This window comes from Schistocerca cancellata, chromosome 2, assembly GCF_023864275.1.
Source record: "Schistocerca cancellata isolate TAMUIC-IGC-003103 chromosome 2, iqSchCanc2.1, whole genome shotgun sequence".
Classification (NCBI taxonomy): domain Eukaryota; kingdom Metazoa; phylum Arthropoda; class Insecta; order Orthoptera; family Acrididae; genus Schistocerca; species Schistocerca cancellata.
Window position 1 is genome coordinate 1,028,913,727 of NC_064627.1, and position 18,899 is coordinate 1,028,932,625.

The following is an 18,899-nucleotide window of genomic DNA, read 5'->3' on the forward strand; positions in this document are numbered from 1 at the left end:
ATTATATTGTTGATGAAAGGTCGTTAACACACAGAAAAAGGATCACATGCTCCCAATCGAACCCTGAAGGACATGACTCGTCATTACTTTTCACACAGCTGGCTACTGATGTTACTCTATGTTATCAATATTGTCGACATCTTTTCTCAGTGATTAGATTAATACTGACTTTTATTTTCTCTCTCAGTCAAATACGTTCCGCCTAATTATTTCATTCACATTCACCGGTCTCAAGCAGGAAAGACTGTTATTCTCAAACACATAAACACCCACATGCATACAGACAGAGCCTACAGGGACTGTTCCACATTTCTCCATACTCCAACATACCCACACCACTGCTCTCCACTACGATTGCAATTTCCCATGAACCGTCTTACACCTTGCAACAATTCATTGGTGTACACGATAAATTTATTTAAAGGGAACTCCATGGCGAGTCCAGAACAGCCAGTTGACATATATAGCAGATAGGAAAGATAAAACTGATTGATCTATGTAAATAAGGTGTTACCCTACACAAAACACTAAATTTCTAAGTTAAAACACTCAACGCGAGACGGTTGTAGTAACGCTAAAATAATGAAATCCATTTCAGTTGTGTGTCACAGAAGATGCCTAAATACATTGGGCGAAAAATTTTTGCTTCACAGGTAGAATAAAATTCTGCTGAATAATTTATGTTGCCTATAATTTTAAGCAGATAAGACTAATAGTTGATGGTTATAACATTTATTTCCCGTTAGAATCACTTGTAGATTTTGTCGTTTTACTGCAGCTACTTGAAAGTATATTTTGATTCATACAAACAGAAAGAAGCATCTGCTGTAAATTATTATCTTACAGAAGTGTACACATCCTTCTCAACAAAGGTACCTCGAAAAAGTCATCATATTTCAAATAAATTAGAAATACTCCTGGGATAAATGACTGCAGTATTTCAAATTTCAGTAAGATATTGTGCCACGTGCTACCTTCGTACTGCCAAACACATTGCTTCTGTCTTTGTAAAGACACAACTGTTAGCATTAAACTGAAAGACAATAAGCGGCGTAAATACGTATCCCTTTCTTCTAAAATGCTACTAAATTTACAAAACCATATTTAATGAACTCTCTTGATAATTAGCGGTGATCATTTTTTTATTTAAATATTTTATCGTGGATGTTCATTCATCTAGTGAAGATCATTACATTCACGTTAGTAAAATTATTTGTAATGAGTGAGAAATAACTAAAAAATTATTTTCTACTGTTTATTCGCCAGTGTAGTACTCTACTCTCCAGTAAATTCTTCCTTTACCTCTACGTCACCAACAAATGTAAATCCGAAATTCAAGAAATATTTCAAATTTTAGTAAGATATTGTGCCACATGCTACCTTCGTACTGCCAGACACTTTGCTTCTCTCTTTGTAACGCCACAACTGTTAACATCAAACTCGAAGACAATAAATTACTGTTGAATACATTGTGGGAGCAGAAAGTGATCAATGTTATTAGTAATAGTTACTGTTAAAATCAGTCTTTACCACCGGAAGGAAGGCTCCTGCTCATACAGCATTTTGGTCTGAAGATGACCAAAGGTGTGGTCGAAACTGGTTACCGGAATAAATAAATTTGTGATCAAGACTGATTTTAATAGTAACTATTGGAAGACAATAACCGGCGTAAATATGTATTCCTTTTTTTCTTATTCAGGTGCTTTCTGTGAAAGTCGAGTTAATCCATGCAGTTCCAGTCCCTGCGTGTCGGGTTCAACGTGTGAAGTCTTGCCGCACGGAGGTTTTATGTGCAAATGTGCTCCTGGCACGAAAGGGCTGTCTTGCCAAGACTGTAAGTACTGACTGCAATACAAAAATGTCCAGAATTTATTTATTTATTCATTTATTTCATATAATAATCTCATTTGTAACAAAACAGTACAAAAAAATAATGTTCAACTATAACACTATGCTTGAAGTTTCATGTAAGTAATTCAGTGCTTACAATTTCAGCTGATACGGAGCTTCAAGATATTTTTATCCCGGAATTCAACGGAGCATCCCATATTGAACTACCACGTCTCGAAGGGGTCGGCCGAGCGTTTTCGTTGGAGCTGTGGTTTCTTTCTCGGTCGCTGAACGGCCTACTACTCTACAATGGACAGCTATCGAATGGGAAAGGGGATTACATCTCCATAAACCTCGTGAACGGGCACGTGCAGTTCTGTTACAACTTGGGCAGTGGTCCAGCGAACATCACGTGAGAGTTGTTATATTTTCTGTTATAATTTTCCAGCCATTCCAAAGTGCTTATGATACTCAAATAAATCTTACTTAACATCTTTGCCATTGTCTAAAGATGTACACTAGACGAAACATTAGTCGCCCAGAGACTTGAGCTAGTACCGTGTAACACTGTCTCTAAACTTGATAGTGATCTCAATTTGACAAGCAAAAGTCCACAAGAATGAGATTTTCACTCTGCAGCGGAGTGTGCGCTGATATGAAACTTCCTGGCAGATTAAAACTGTGTGCCGGACCGAGACTCTAACTCGGGGCCTTTGCCTTTCGCGGGCAAGTGCTCTACCACTTGAGCTACCCAAGCACGACTCACGCCCCGTCCTCAGAGCTTTACTTCTGCCAGTACCTTGTCTCCTACCTTCCAAACTTTACAGAAGCTCTCCTGCGAACCTTGCAGAACTAGCACTCCTGAAAGAAAGGATATTGCGAAGACATGGCTTACCCACAGCCTGGGGTATGTTTCCAGAATGAGATTTTCACTCTGCAGCGGAGTGTGCGCTAATATGAAACTTCCTGACAGATTAAAACTGTGTGTCGGACCGAGACTCGAACTCGGGACCTTTGCCTTTCGCGGGCAGGTGCTCTACCACTTGAACTACCCAAGCACGACTCACGCCCCGTCCTCACAGCTTTACTTCTGCCAGTACCGAGTTCGAGTCTCGGTCCAGCACACAGTTTTTATCTGCCAGGAAGTTTCTTAAAAGTCCACAAGTTTCTGCAAGTATGCCATATACGGATGAGGCCAGTCACTAATGATTGAATCCCACAGAGCTACCAAATTGTGGATATCTTAATTGCTGTGTTTAAAGCAACTGTCAGTGCGCAAATGGGTGTTCAAGTGTTCGTCAAAATAGGAACACATGCTTGCAGTGCTACGAACACGGCTGTCGTCACACTGGAAGACAGGAGTGTCCACAGCATACTCATCATAAAGATTTAGAAAGAAAGAACAACAGTTGGTCACCGTAAGCTGAGTAAGCTGGACCAAGTCATGATACGAGGAATACTTGCAAAACATAAATGAGCCATCTCTGTCCTCAACTACACCCTCCATACACTGCGGGAAAAAAGTTTCATTGGACGCTCATTGCACTCAACACATAGCTTCATTTCCAATTAGGCAAAATCGCCGCTAATCGGACCGCATTACACATCTCGAGTCAGCGACAGTCCTTTTGTTGTTTTCTTTGACAAACTAAAAACGTGCAGATTTACGTGCCGATGTGGGCAATGGCCTTTGCGAGTTACGCTACTCCAGATGTCCACTGCATGCATTTCCCTTCGCAGTGTTTGCTTGGCAGCGGGTTGATGTGGACCTACATTCACTGACAGCGGAAATGCCTGTAGGGTTCGAAACAAATTGTCATTGACAGAGTGTAACACTCGTCTCCCATCCCTGTCCATCGGAATATTTTTACGACCACTGTTTCTTCACCGTTCTACATGGCTACATCATTCGCGGTGTGGGCGTGGAAGCGGTCAGAGACGATAGACCCATGCTGCCATTCCGTCACGTCTCTTCGTCGACCCATCTTACTCCACAGATTTTTTCATGCATCCGGTGGCACATACATCACATCCCTACCATAACGTCATCGATGGAGGGTCACATGACTTCCTAGTGCCAGTTCTTCTGCATATACAGCTCTTGTTAAGTGCGTGACGAATATTTTGTCCGGCGATCTCATGAACCGGTACGTGACCAAATAAATTTAATTCTGCAGAATATTAGGGAAGTGTTTGCTACTTAACTGTGTTGTCAGCTTCTGCCAAAAACCGACCTCAAGTAACATTTTGTCCAGAAGCAAAATAAAAAAGTGTATCAAGAAAATGTTGTTTAGCCTCCAGGAAGCATTAACTAATATGATATCGTTTCTTGTAACTTTGTTCACTTCAAAGACGTGAACAGCAGTATGTGTTTTTAAAACAGAACTTTGTATTTCTTGTTCGGTAGCCCACTTCCCCTGAACGTCACCTGTTCAGCAGCTTATCATAGTGTGTCAACAGAAACACGAGGAAAATGCACACCAGTCATTCAGTCAATCCTCTTCAGCTGAAGGTTTGTGTTGTGAAAAACCGGTTCTACTTTGCAAAATTTTGACCGTGCATTTATCTCAACATTTTTCATGGAAAAACATAAAGAAGTGGATTTTCATGATTTTAGACTCAAAAAAATCGGTTTCTCTAGTGCAATTACTGAAAGGAAATGAACTTTGCTTAGCAAACTCGAAAGTATATGTAGTGCTTGTAAAAGAATAGCGGAACGGACTGTAATGTTACTTAGTTGTAACTACGAAAACAAAGAAACCCGCATTCGATCCTGTTACGATCTATAGAATGTAAATATGGTCCTCGTAACTGTAGACAGCTGTCAGGTTTGAAGTTCCCATCGACTTCGTGTCTTGCACCAATGGCGAGCGAGTAGCCTTGCTACTATTGGTCGGCGCTTGGAAACTAACGGCGGACGCCAAGGATCACGCAGAAAAACACATAAATGCACCTGATAATTAAAAAAACACACCACTCCAAAAGACAGGGCTTACGCAAAAAAGACGTGCAATAATAATGTCAACACTAATTGCAATCTTCACTGAAACTACATTTATTTATAGAACAAGTAATGGTGGCCAAAAGTTAATTAAAAAAACAAAATAGAATTATAACTGAAACTGTTGAACTACGTGCAAAGTCTTGATTGACGAGAGAGAGCGAGAGCTGTTATCTATTCGTATGGTTGGTGCGTTGTGACGTGAACGGCGGCACGTCGGTGGTGGGAGCGCAATTAAAGTAGCTCCATCAGTCACGAAACTGCAGTGGATACATCTTTTAGTTTAGGATATGATTCTCATGGCAGTGATTTTATCCTATATCGTATTTCCTGTGGTCAAAGGCTGGTCGAACGTAGTGTTTGCCATATAAATTCCAGCTCATGCACGACGTTGATGTCTCTTGCACACACGATTCTGTTGTTGACATCACGTAAACATTTTTAAAACAGTGTAAAATTCAATTTAACTTGCCGTTCTCGATGTTAGTTCGTCCGTTTCAGCATGCGATTCACCTTCGCAAATTCACAATTTTTGGCGAACCAGTTTTACATGTAGTAAAAAGTTTAAATTTTTTCCACAGCGACGGTTAATATTTTAATGAGCGCAGCAGCTAATTAAATTGCAAATAAAATAAGAATCTTTGTAGTACGTTAGTTCGAGCAAATGAGTTACTTGCAAACAATTCGGTTCTCTGAACGACAGTAACCGTCCACTTGTGTGTCCATTGTCACTGCTGATTGTAACACTTCACGAAGCTCCTAACATTCAGTCTAATATTTTGTTTCACAATGTTCATGTCAATTTCTAGTTCAAATCATGTCCGAAATATCAGAACTCGGCCGTAAACTTTTGCGTGTGTTCTTATCCAACGTGGTAATAGCACGTTACACGACACGCCCGCCCGAACACACCACTGTACGCCTTAGGAAGTCATAAATGAACCAAAAATATTGCCAAAATTATAAAAACATAAAATATAAAATAATAATAACCCAATTCAACCAATAAAGGAAAATACAAAGTATTAGAAAAATCATAAACCCTAAATAAAACTAACAACAAAGGCACACACTCTCTCTTCGACTGCGATTATCGATATTGCTGTCACATCACAGTATATCACATTTAGGTTTACACGCTGCATTTAACAGAACTATTACAAAGAAGTTTTAAAAGGTTGAAAATTTGAATTCTGAATTAATAAGAGATTCGTGCAGTACATAAATAAAGTAAATTATAGTTACATTTTAAAGTAAGAAAGGAAAAAAATTGTAACTCCCAATTGGCAATGGCTTGACAGTGTGAGTACAATGTACATGAGTTAAGTGAAGGCAGAGGGTGCCGGAGAAGTCCCTGACCATACCCAAGACAATGCTAGTTTTTGTTTCTGTATTGCAGATAATCTGAAAGATGTTGACCACGGAACAACGAATAAGGGTCGTCAGGTGAAGACTCAATGGACGGCCCTTTGTTGAGGTTCAAGAATGGTTTCGTCGACAGTAACGCACATAAAGCTCGGTGGGAATAGCCATTAGAGGTCTGGTCACAAAGTTTCAGCGGCCTGGGAATTTACGTGACGAGAAACGTTTTGGGCGGGCGTCGACTTCGCAGGAAACTTTGGAGATCACACGACAGGTTATCGAGCAGAGTTCAAAAGTGTTGACTCGTCTCAGCCAGAAACTTGGCATCCCAAAGTCCACTACGTGGCAAACATTGCACTGCGTACTGAAGAAATGGCTTATCACATCCATGTGCTCCATCATCTTGAATCTAAGGATTATGTGCCACAACGTACTTGAAGCAGTAAGCAATGAACACTTGCTGGCAAACGCCCTGTTGAGTGATAAGGCTATCCTTTTATACCCATGGTCTTATGAATTGCCACAATGGCAGGATATGGGCTGGTGAACAACCACACGTCGCCATGGAATTGGAGCGTAACCCTGCAAACGTAAATGTGTAACTGATCCTCACCCAACAGCGCATTTACAGTCCATTGTTTTTTGCTGTGGCAACAATCACGTCAGCATTGTACGTTGGACATGTTGGAGCAATTCCTGGAGCCCCAATTGCCGTCAAAACTCTGGATTCGATCGTGTTTTAAGAAGACAGTGCCCCGACCGCACTTTGCGCTTATTTTGCTTAATGACCTCAACGAGGACGCTGGATAGGACGACGCTCACCACGCTTCTGCGCAGCATTTTCTCCTGATGTAATGCCCTTGAACTTCTTTACACGCGATCACATCAAAAGTCGCGTGTACAAGATGAAGATTAGGGATTTACAGCTTCTGCGTGAACGCATTTGACAGTGATGCATACAATTACCACAGCAATGCCGCAGCGTGTGTTCAGGCGCACTGAGAAGAGATGTTAACCGTTTTGGATATGGTGGGCAGTAATGTCGAACGGAAGTGATTTCATTCAAGTACCATACCCGCTCCCAGCCGGCCGCGGTGGCCGTGCGGTTCTAGGCACTGCAGTCCGGAACCGCGGGACTTCTACGGTCGCAGGTTCGAATCCTGCCTCGGGCATGGATGTGTGTGATGTCCTTAGGTTAGTTAGGTTTAAGTAGTTCTGAGTTCTAGGGGACTGATGACCTAAGATGTTAAGTCCCATAGTGCTCAGAGCCATTTTTTTTAACCTGCTCCCATGTTATATTCATAGTCTTTCACAACGTAAACATTTCATTTGAATCTTCTAAGAAATGGTTAGGGACTTCTCCGGCGTCCTGTAGATGTGCTGCTCATCTACAGAGAATGTGGATACGACGATTGTGTACTAGATGTACCCGTATTGTAAAGAAGGAAACATTATCATTATTACTGATCTGCCAACATACTCGTAGAAACTGCATAGATGTGTAACATTTTTATCTTCTCTATCCCGCGAAAGTCAGGAACCAGTATTAAGGGAAGAACCTAGGGATAGCTATCATCACCCTATGTATCATTCCCGTGGAGGTAAAAGTAGACTAATTATAGCACGTACAGAGGCATTTAAGCAGTCATTCTTACCATACAGCACACGCGATTGGAATGGGAAAAAGGCCCAACATTTGATGTCATCCAAAATAATGTCCGCTATACACCTAACAGAGGTTTACAGAGTATGTATGTAGATGTGGATGTCTTGGTGAAACCCGATCACCATTACTTCTTAAATGGCCAACGGTATTTGAGGTGAAGTTAAAATTAGAACATCTTGTACTGTGTGAAGTTCTCGTGCTGAAGAAAATTCCGGCTGTTCTCGCAGGTCAGCGGAGAGGATCAGCCCCAACAGGTGGCACTCGGTGAAGGCGAGCCGGCTGGACCGCGACGGCACCCTCCAGCTGGACTCGGGGCCGGTGGCGGCCGGACAGTCGGGTCCCGCCCTCACCGAACTCAACCTCGAGCTGCCGCTCTACATCGGTGGTGCACCGTAAGTGACTTTAGTCACCTCTGTGTAAGAGTAACGCATTTGGCGATACCAGACTCTTTGCTGGGAAGCTTGGCTCATTATCGTATGTGATGTTCCTGCGTCTGTTACACGTCAGTTTTGAATAAGTGCACTGTAGTGCTCGGCCAGTACAGTGGGTCCTATATGGTAGGTTTTATGAAGTATTGAACTAGCTGATGTTTTAAACTGCAGAAAGTAATACATTTCTAAATAGACAGGCTATAGCAAAATTAGTGCATTTCGTTACTGCACTAAAGTGCGAATCATAAAAAATTCAGTTTTTTTGTAATTAACTTTTCATTTATGGTATATAAATTACGTAGTTTATTAAAGTAAAGCCTCTTTCCTAATTATGATCATACATTCGTTATTTATACTTCTATGATATTTTACGCAGTATTTAGATGTGTACTTAAAACTGTGTTGTGCTGTATTTGTTCCCACATGTGGATCAGCTGTAACACACACAGGTGTCAATTGTATCATATTCATATAATGCAGATAATAGTTGTATTACCGTGATATCTTCTTCGATATTAGTTTTGATATACCGCAAAAAGGGGCTACTTTATAGCATTTTTAGCAATTTTTGAAACATAAGCTTATACAAATGTGCACTACGAAATTTAATTTCCACATCCATGGAATTTTATAACATTTATCCGTCAATTTTGATAGCAATACAGTTTTATGTTCAGTGAGGTGTTCAGAATATGGAATATTAATTGTCACAACATTATTCTCCCCTAACCCCCCCCCCCCCCCCCCCGCTTCAGTTCAGGACAACATTGTGACATGAGGTCTACGACAGTAAAGCTAGAGTTAAAGAGTTTGTCAAGCGTTTCTTTATGACACAGAAGTATAACTTTGTAACAATATACTCGGTTTTATGAATTTTGTTTCATCACTACACAGAAAAATATTTCTCAAAAAAATTTTTCAATTATTGAGATTTATTTTTCTATTTTTCTTAAAATGCAAATAATTACTTTAGTGCCCTCAATCAAACAAAATGAGAAGTAAAAAAACTAAACTGCATGACGGAAGGTAATTAAATTAAACTTCTTCACACTTTTACACACATCTGCTCAGTGGAACTGTGTGAGATAAAAAGCAGATCACAACACTTACATTTAACACAATATCCTCTAAGAAGGAAATTAGTGTACACTGTTAGACACTTACTATGAAGTTTGGTGTTTTGAGCATAAAAAAGCGATGACACACTGAATACAAGATTTTCAGCAACATTGTGTTACATTTAGCAACAAACATATAATAAGAAATAAAGTTTATCTTTTCTACTAACCATTCACATATGCCCCTAATTTCATTAATGAGACTTGTTTTCTACAAATTCAATTGTCACACTTGTTTTGGCAAGTATGTGTATGCTGTCTCAGTTATTCCAATAATGTATGGAAATAAATTCCTTCGCTTTCCAATGGCTGAAGACTTCTTTTTTCAAAAAAAATTAACTCATCCAGAATGGTCTCCACATACACTTTATTTATATCAACTTACATTCAGATAGTCACCTGTTCAAATTTACCGGCAGTACAGAAAGTTCCCAAGAAATCGACAAACGCGTTTTTCCAGCTGCAAACAAAAAGTTTCTGTGACCAGCTAATGTGTGATGCACGCACTTGTGACTTAGTGGCAGAACTATGCAAGAACACACTTTGGCAGAACTGTGGAAACTAAAACATGTTTCTTTAAATGGTTTATGTATTAATTCTCTTCCGCATGCTGTTACAAATGTTTCCACAATGTTTAAAATCAAACAATAGAAATTCCCGGTTGCAATGTCAAAAGTGTGCGAAAAAGCATTTTGGCCAGAGCTGCTAAAGATGATGGTCATGTGTGCGTGACGTGTGCTTGCTTGTGTGAATGAATGTTTGTGTGTTTCCGTTTAATTTTCTAATGAAGGCTGTGGCTGAAAGCTAATGTGCAAGAGTCTTTTAATTATGCCTCCTTGCCAGTTAACGCATCATCTTCACGGTAAGTAGCAATTTCCTTACACTGTTGATCTTCCAAAAATTTTCATTGTCCTACGATCATTCTTTTCTCATGGAGGTCCTCTCAAGTAACGAAAGTTTAATTATAACCACCTTGTACTTTTCAAAAGCCTGCCAGCCTATATTTCATTGAAATGGTTCAAATGGCTCTGAGCACTATGGAACTTAACATCTGAGGTCATCAGTCCCCTAGAACTTAGAACTACTTAAACCTAACCAACTTAAGGACATCACACACATACATGCCCGATGCAGAATTCGAACCTGCGACCGTAGCAGTTGCGGGGTTCCGGACTGAAGCGCCTAGAACCATTCGGTCACCGCGGCCGGCTATTTCATTGAACTGCCGTGTCTTCCCCATGTTATTTCATATCCTTTCATAATGTAAACATTTTATTTGAATTAGAGTGCCCCTTCCCAGAAATAATCAGGGAATTCTTTGGCACCCTGTAGATATGCTTCTCATGTACGGAGAATTCATTGCTATAGTTGTGTACTACATGCATCCATATTGTAAATAAGGAAACATTTACTGATCTGCAAACTTTCATCCTCCGTAGATGAGGGTAACATTTGGTGATTGCATACTGTAACACGTCCGTATTTTATGTATCCCGCTCGATCGGGATCTAATAGCAGCCCAAATGAATAATTAAATAATGTGACCGTGTACCTAATGGGGCTGGCAATTGGAATGGACTGCTACGGAGTTGTTACATTCCATTTTGTCCTTCTCAAATGCTGTAATAATGAAATGTCTGGTGACAAGAATAACGCCAACACAGCTTCACTAATCAAGACCTATATTCGTCTCCAAAACACAAGAAAAAGGAGACAGCCACTGCCTTCGTCATACACTTTTAATAACGGCTAATCTCAGCACAGGCTTCTTCGTTATTTATATTCGACACACGCTGATACAATCACTGCAATCCAACACTGCAAATCCAAAATAATGCCGGCGCGGTAGATGCGAAATCAAAATATCGGCACAGAAATATCACTGATCACTCTCGTAATTATACTTTATCACTTTCCCGTATTATTCTAACACAGAGGGGTTAAACCGCGGCGATGGCCACTCCCTTTGTCGGTAAATCTCGCATTACAACAACTGCTGGCTTCCGCACAGCTCGGCCCGCCACACAGGAACAACTGACTCAACTCTCCACTCGCTCTCGCAACACGACACACTAATCGATAGTTTGCCCTGTCGACCTGTGCCAAGTGCAAACCTACATAAGGGCCTACGGACCCCTTACAGTACCATGTTTACGTTCGAGGTTACAAATGTTGAGTGTTGGCTCGAGTTACAACATTAAACAATAGACTGATTATGCAGAACATTATGACAGCCTACCTAATGGCCGGTATGTCCATTTTGGCACGGATAATAGAGGTGACACGTCTTGAGGCAATGAGGTAGGTCGCTGGAGAGAGTTGGAACCACATGTGCACACACAAGTCACCTAATTCTCGTAAATTCTGGGAAGGGGGTGATGAGTTCTGATGCCACATTTAATCATATCCCAGAGGTGTTCGATCAGGTTCGGATCTGGGGAGTTGGGGGCCAGCACACCAGTTGAACTCGCTACTGTGTTCCTCGAACCACTCCATCATACTCCTGCCCTTGTGACATGACGCATTATCTCGCTGAAAGATACCACTGCCGTCGAGGAACATGGTCGCCATGAAAGGGTGTACGTGGTTTGCAACCGGTGTACGATACTTTTTGGCCGTTCTGGTGCCTTGCAACAGCTACACTGGACTGATGGACGCCCACGTAAATGTTTCTCTGAGTATAATGAAGATGCCGCCAGCCTGTCTCCGTCACACGTACAGGTTTCAAGGAGGTGTTCTGCTGGAAGACGGCGGATTCGCACCCTCCTATCGGCCTGATGAAGAAGGTATTGGGATTCTTCAGACCAGGCTACGCTCTGCCACTGCGCCAACGTCCAGTGCCGCTGGCTGCGTGCCCATTTGAGTCGTAGTTTCCAGTGTCGCTGTGTTAACATTGGCACATGTATGGGTCGTCACTTGTGGAGGCCCTTCGTTAGGAGTTTTAGGAGCACTGTGTTTTCACTCTGACCAGCATTAAATCTAGTCTTAGTTCCGCCACAGATGGCAATCTGTCCTGTTTTACCAGTCTGCCCAGTCCCGATGTGGATATCTGTAAGCCGGCCGCGGTGGTCTCGCGGTTCTAGGCGCTCAGTCCGGAACCACGAGACTGCTACGGTCGCAGGTTCGAATCCTGCCTCGGGCATGGATGTGTGTGATGTCCTTAGGTTAGTTAGGTTTAAGTAGTTCTAAGTTCTAGGGGACTGATGACCACAGATGTTAAGTCCCATAGTGCTCAGAGCCATTTGAACCATTTTTTGGATATCTGTAATGAGGGGTGGCCGCCCAACCTCACGACGTCTGAATGTCGTTTCACCTTGGTTTTGCCAAGTTTTCAAGACACTCACAACAGCACTCCTCGAACACCCGATAAGTCGTGCAGTTTCCGAATTGTCCGTGCCGAGCTTCTGGCCCATCACAAACTCAAATACACTCCTGGAAATTGAAATAAGAACACCGTGAATTCATTGTCCCAGGAAGGGGAAACTTTATTGACACATTCCTGGGGTCAGATACATCACATGATCACACTGACAGAACCACAGGCACATAGACACAGGCAACAGAGCATGCACAATGTCGGCACTAGTACAGTGTATATCCACCTTTCGCAGCAATGCAGGCTGCTATTCTCCCATGGAGACGATCGTAGAGATGCTGGATGTAGTCCTGTGGAACGGCTTGCCACGCCATTTCCACCTGGCGCCTCAGTTGGACCAGCGTTCGTGCTGGACGTGCAGACCGCGTGAGACGACGCTTCATCCAGTCCCAAACATGCTCAATGGGGGACAGATCCGGAGATCTTGCTGGCCAGGGTAGTTGACTTACACCTTCTAGAGCACGTTGGGTGGCACGGGATACATGCGGACGTGCATTGTCCTGTTGGAACAGCAAGTTCCCTTGCCGGTCTAGGAATGGTAGAACGATGGGTTCGATGACGGTTTGGATGTACCGTGCACTATTCAGTGTCCCCTCGACGATCACCAGTGGTATACGGCCAGTGTAGGAGATCGCTCCCCACACCATGATGCCGGGTGTTGGCCCTGTGTGCTTCGGTCGTATGCAGTCCTGATTGTGGCGCTCACCTGCACGGCGCCAAACACGCATACGACCATCATTGGCACCAAGGCAGAAGCGACTCTCATCGCTGAAGACGACACGTCTCCATTCGTCCCTCCATTCACGCCTGTCGCGACACCACTGGAGACGGGCTGCACGATGTTGGGGCGTGAGCGGAAGACGGCCTAACTGTGTGCGGGACCGACCCCAGGAGCAACAGTGTCCCTAATTTGCTGGGAAGTGGCGGTGCGGTCCCCTACGGCACTGCGTAGGATCCTACGGTCTTGGCGTGCATCCGTGCGTCGCTGCGGTCCGGTCCCAGGTCGACGGGCACGTGCACCTTCCGCCGACCACTGGCGACAACATCGATGTACTGTGGAGACCTCACGCCCCACGTGTTGAGCAATTCGGCGGTACGTCCACCCGGCCTCCCGCATGCCCACTATACGCCCTCCCTCAAAGTCCGTCAACTGCACATACGGTTCACGTCCACGCTGTCGCGGCATGCTACCAGTGTTAAAGACTGCGATGGAGCTCCGTATGCCACGGCAAACTGGCTGACACTGACGGCGGCGGTGCACAAATGCTGCGCAGCTAGCGCCATTCGACGGCCAACACCGCGGTTCCTGGTGTGTCCGCTGTGCCGTGCGTGTGATCATTGCTTGTACAGCCCTCTCGCAGTGTCCGGAGCAAGTATGGTGGGTCTGACACACCGGTGTCAATGTGTTCTTTTTTCCATTTCCAGGAGTGTAGATCTCGCACCTCCCCCTTTCCACACAAGAGCAGCATGCTCACTGATACTATACGCACCGTGCGTGTGTCTGACTAGCAGTCTCCCTCGCCAGCTGCTATCGCCTGGATCGGTTTATATCGATAGTGGTCATAGTGTTCTGGCTGGTCAGTGCAAAAAGATACACCGCCGTGTTGGCGCAAAGTGATACCTAAGTCACAAAGTCGCTCAGTTTTATGGGAGGTTATTCATATAGCAACAAGACAACCACGCAGACAATCGTCCTGGAAGATTTTACGAGGGAACAGGTACACTGGACGAACACTGTTTCCTGCTGTTCTTACTATTACGCAAACCGTCACAAAACGTCCCGGTTCTGCGGAAGTAGCGGCCTCTGCCAGTATTAGCCTGTGCAGTATGGTCACCAGTCTCGACTACACTATAAAAGAGATGGATCTAAAACTTGTAGTCATGCAATATTTTTTAAAGCTCTACCATTTTCTTTACTGAAATTCATTATGGACGACGAATCGGTTATGAACTTTGAGGATACCAATCCACTCCAACCGCCTCCTTTTCACGCCGTATTTCGGGGATCTTGATTTACTAACATCCCTTGTGGACAGCCCACGATACAGATCGGCAGAATATTTTATCTCTGCATTTTTCTCCTGGCAGGTACTGAATACACGCGTGATGAATGCCTTATCTCCAGCCACAGTCCTCGCTGATTTTCTGGAATGCGGAACTTCAGAAGTAGCAGCTTCCATACTTTACTGCTGCACATGCCCCATCTCTGTTGTAGGGTAACACTTCCTCAAATTACCATAAAAAAGGTTATCGTAAACCATTTTAACAACCATATCTTGCAGACGCTACTCATACAAGCTAAACTGCGACGAAACGGACAAAAAACTGTACGGTACGTTTTCACTGGGGGCCAATTGTAGCATCTTACGAACGTACCCAAGGACGCTGTTACAACTGACTCCAAAATGCCATTTTAAGATGAAAATTGAATAGCTCTGGACATATGAAGAAAATAAATTAAACCTTACCTCAACGCACTATAAACAAGTTCCGCTGTCTCACACAACCATCTCACAAGTGATTGGCCGCCTCAGGTGTTCCCTTACTGATGGAAGACGACTGAAGCTCCCTGACTCTACCGGCAACTCTGTGAAACAAATGTTACGATTGACCCCTGTTACTTTTGCCCCAGGCTCGCCAATAACGACGATGAGGCAAAAAACAAACCAACATTTTGTAAATTATAACACAGTGGTGTTCATATCCCAGAACGAAAAGAAACATGTAACATGAATTGAACAGTTTTAGTCTCTATCGACACTTACAACCGACTTAAGGGGCTCCGGAACGCCCTATACTTGCAATGTTAAAATAACGCTTATAAATTACATCTTTCCTCACAAAGTATTTGAGGTAGGAAGTTGAACTTTTTACAGATTACTTATTGGAATATGAGCTACAACTTAACACAGGGATTTTACAAAATTTTAGTTCAGTTATTAAAGATGATTTTTTTTCAATTGTAATGAAAATTCACAACATTTTTTTGCAATTTTTTATTTTTATATTCAAAAATATACAGTTTTTTGGAAAAAGGCTGTGTTAAATTATGCAGAAGGTACTGTGTAACATTTACTGAAAGTTGAAACAAATATGTTTGGAAGATCCTTAGAAAACATGTAATTAGTATGATAAAATAAAAGTTTTGGGAATCGAGCTACAAAGATTGGATTAACTTTTTAGTGCATTCCAGGTCCATAGGATGGATTATCTTCATCCTCTGCAAACTCCTCCTCCAGCTTCCTCTTGTTCCTCCTCCTGTTTACTCTTGCTTGTATTTCTAGACTCTTTACAGCCCTGTCTGCAGCCCGAAGGCGTTCCTTGTCTAAAGCAAGCATCGCTCGTACCATGTTAGAATGTTATTATTTACAGTAATAACACATACCTTTGGCTTTCCAACATTTCTCCTTTTCTTAAAAGCCTTCAGAGGATTTCTAATAACTTTACTTTTACTCATTATTATACTTCAACAAAACAGAGACTCAAGAAACAGAATTAATTACGAATATTTTCGAGATAATGACAGAGTAAATAAACATGAAACAATCGACAATCACACCAGCGATATATATTGAACCATCACAGGTTAGCCACAACACATACTTTATCTCACATCACTAAAATGTACCTGATGAACACGGACGTTAATAATAACACCATTTGACAGCAGTTTAACAGCGCCACAGTGGGTCACGCCCATGTAGAACACATTTCAAAAAAAATTTAAAAATAGTTGTAGCCTTCGAAATTGAATAAATTATATATCTATTAAAAGGTAATAGTCTGCAGATTCAGAAAACGCAAAAAAGTAAAAATTGAACTTTTCATGATTTTGAGCCTTTCCGGAGCCCCTTAAACTGTGAATTCAACAAATTGAATATTTCGAATTAATGCTTCAAGACGTTTTTATGGCGTTAGGTTTGTCAATTTCGAACTTTCGATGACTTCCTCTGTTGTCTCGTCACGAGAATAGATCTCACTAGGCCGTTAGGTGCTTCATTTGGCCTACTAAAATCTAATCCCCTGACGATGACGGCGGAGGAAGTCCTAGATAGCTCGAGATTGTTAAATGGTTCAAATGGCTCTGAGCACTATGGGACTGTACTGCTGTGGTCATAAGTCCCCTAGAACTTAGAACTACTTAAACCTAACTAACCTAAGGACATCACACACATCCATGCCCGATGCAGGATTCGAACCTGCGACCGTAGCGGTCGTGCGGTTCCAGACTGTAGCGCCTTTAACCGCTCGGCCACTCAAGCCGGCAGATTGTTAAATCTATCGAAGCATTTCAGAGGAGGGCTGCTAGATTTGTTACCGGTAGGTTCGAACAAAACGTAAGTGCTACGGAGATGCTTCGGGAACTCAAATAAGAATTCCTGGAGGGAAGGCGGCGTTCTTTTCGGGAAACACTATTGAGAAAATTTAGAGAACTGGCGTTTGAAGTTGACTGCCGAACGTTTCTGCTGCCGCCAACATACATCGCGCGTAGGGATAACGAAGATATGAGAAATTAGAGCTCATACAGAGGCGTATAGACACTCGTTTTCCTCTCGCTCTATTTGCGAGTAGAACGGGATGCGAAATGACAAGTAGTGGTACAGGGTACCCTCCGCCACGCACATTACGGTGGCTTGTGGAGTATCTGTGTAACGCGGCAGCAACTCCACGAGACATTTAATCAGGAATGTCAGCGCAAAGAATTACGACCTCAAATTCAATGTTCGAGTGAGAAGGTATGGATTAGGATAGAAGCTTTCAGTTTATTCGTTAGTTGGCGAAGCCAACCTATGTGAAAGTAAAATGAAAGTTGTGATAGCAGATTGGTCTGTTGCATAACCAGAGTTCTACTCTCGTCGTTGGCACCATTGCACCATTGCTACACGTCATTACGACGACATATAATCCCAGTTTTATTATTGGTTCAGCCATTTGTAGTTCTGGAAAGAACTGGTAGTAGCACTATTACTCCCACTTCTCTATATCATCAGCAACAGCTGCAGTCATTACTATCAATAAATGATGTGGCCTCTCCAATTACTGAGCTCAGCTATGTCTGCAACTTCATCTTCCATGATGAACGGTCTTGGGAGATATTCAGCCGGTTGGCTCCAGCGATCTTTCACAGGTCATTGCCCATTACTCTAGCGGTCAGCCTTTTCGTCGGTCTCTGTCTCTAACACTCCATTCCAGCGCCGCTTTTTTCCATCGTTCATCATTTCTACCGGAAACATATCCGACCCATTTCCACCTAATAGTAGCTGTTCTCTCCAGTATGTGCTTGACGTCAGAAATTGTCCTGATGTTTTCTGCCCTTTTTTTTTTGTCTTTCCTTGTAAATCCCAACTAGACCTCTCCATGTCTCACAGCGTAGCTCTAAGTTTTCTTCCTGTATATTCATGAAGTGTCCAGGTCTTACAGCCGTTAGTCATTACGGAGAGGAGAAACCAGCAAAAACTTTTTTTTCTGTTTTACTACCATGTGTCATCTGAGAATAGTTGAATACAGGTTGGTTCTAATAAAAATTTCACTGCCTGAGAGAGTATAGAATGAAAACGATTAACTGTATGGGTACCCAGCTCAGTAGTGTTAGTGTCTTGACTTGCTGTTAGGTGGCAGTACTGGTACGGTGACGTAGGATTGAAACACAAGCATCAGTGGCTGCGTTACAGTTGCAGACAGTCCACATAGGTCTGGACAAGGCGAGCACAATTTACTCAAGAAAGCCTTTCTATTAAAACAACAGTAATAGTGCTGCTGCTCTTTGCGAGTATCGAAACATTAAAGGAATACGGAGAGGCTGAAGAATATGATTCGGAATTTCGAATTAACTGGCAATTTGCGAGAGGTCAACGGCCAATTGCGCCACTCGAAAAGTGCTGCGAACCATTGTCAAATGGTGTCCGTACAAACTTCACGTTACTGACCAACTTTTGCCATGTGACACAGCCATTCGAGTAGCGTCTGATCTTTCGTTTCTTGCAAACGATGAAGTTGACAACATGTGACCTTGAAACAGCAGTAGCCCAATCCATCGTGCGATTCCTGACTGTTGTGGACGCAGATGATCGTCAAATTGAGCAACGTTTGTAACCAGGAACGTAAACATGGTACG

The 18,899-nt window shown here is 42.7% G+C and overlaps 1 protein-coding gene across 1 annotated transcript in view; it reads left to right on the plus strand.

The window, feature by feature from the left end:
• Positions 1-18,899, plus strand: part of LOC126160698 (agrin-like) — a 454,728-nt gene that overhangs the window by 337,184 nt on the left and 98,645 nt on the right. The window contains exons 18-20 of the mRNA XM_049916923.1: positions 1,700-1,834; positions 1,996-2,242; positions 8,087-8,251. Coding sequence (XP_049772880.1) covers positions 1,700-1,834; positions 1,996-2,242; positions 8,087-8,251 — 547 coding nt within the window. The remainder of the gene's footprint in view (positions 1-1,699; positions 1,835-1,995; positions 2,243-8,086; positions 8,252-18,899) is intronic.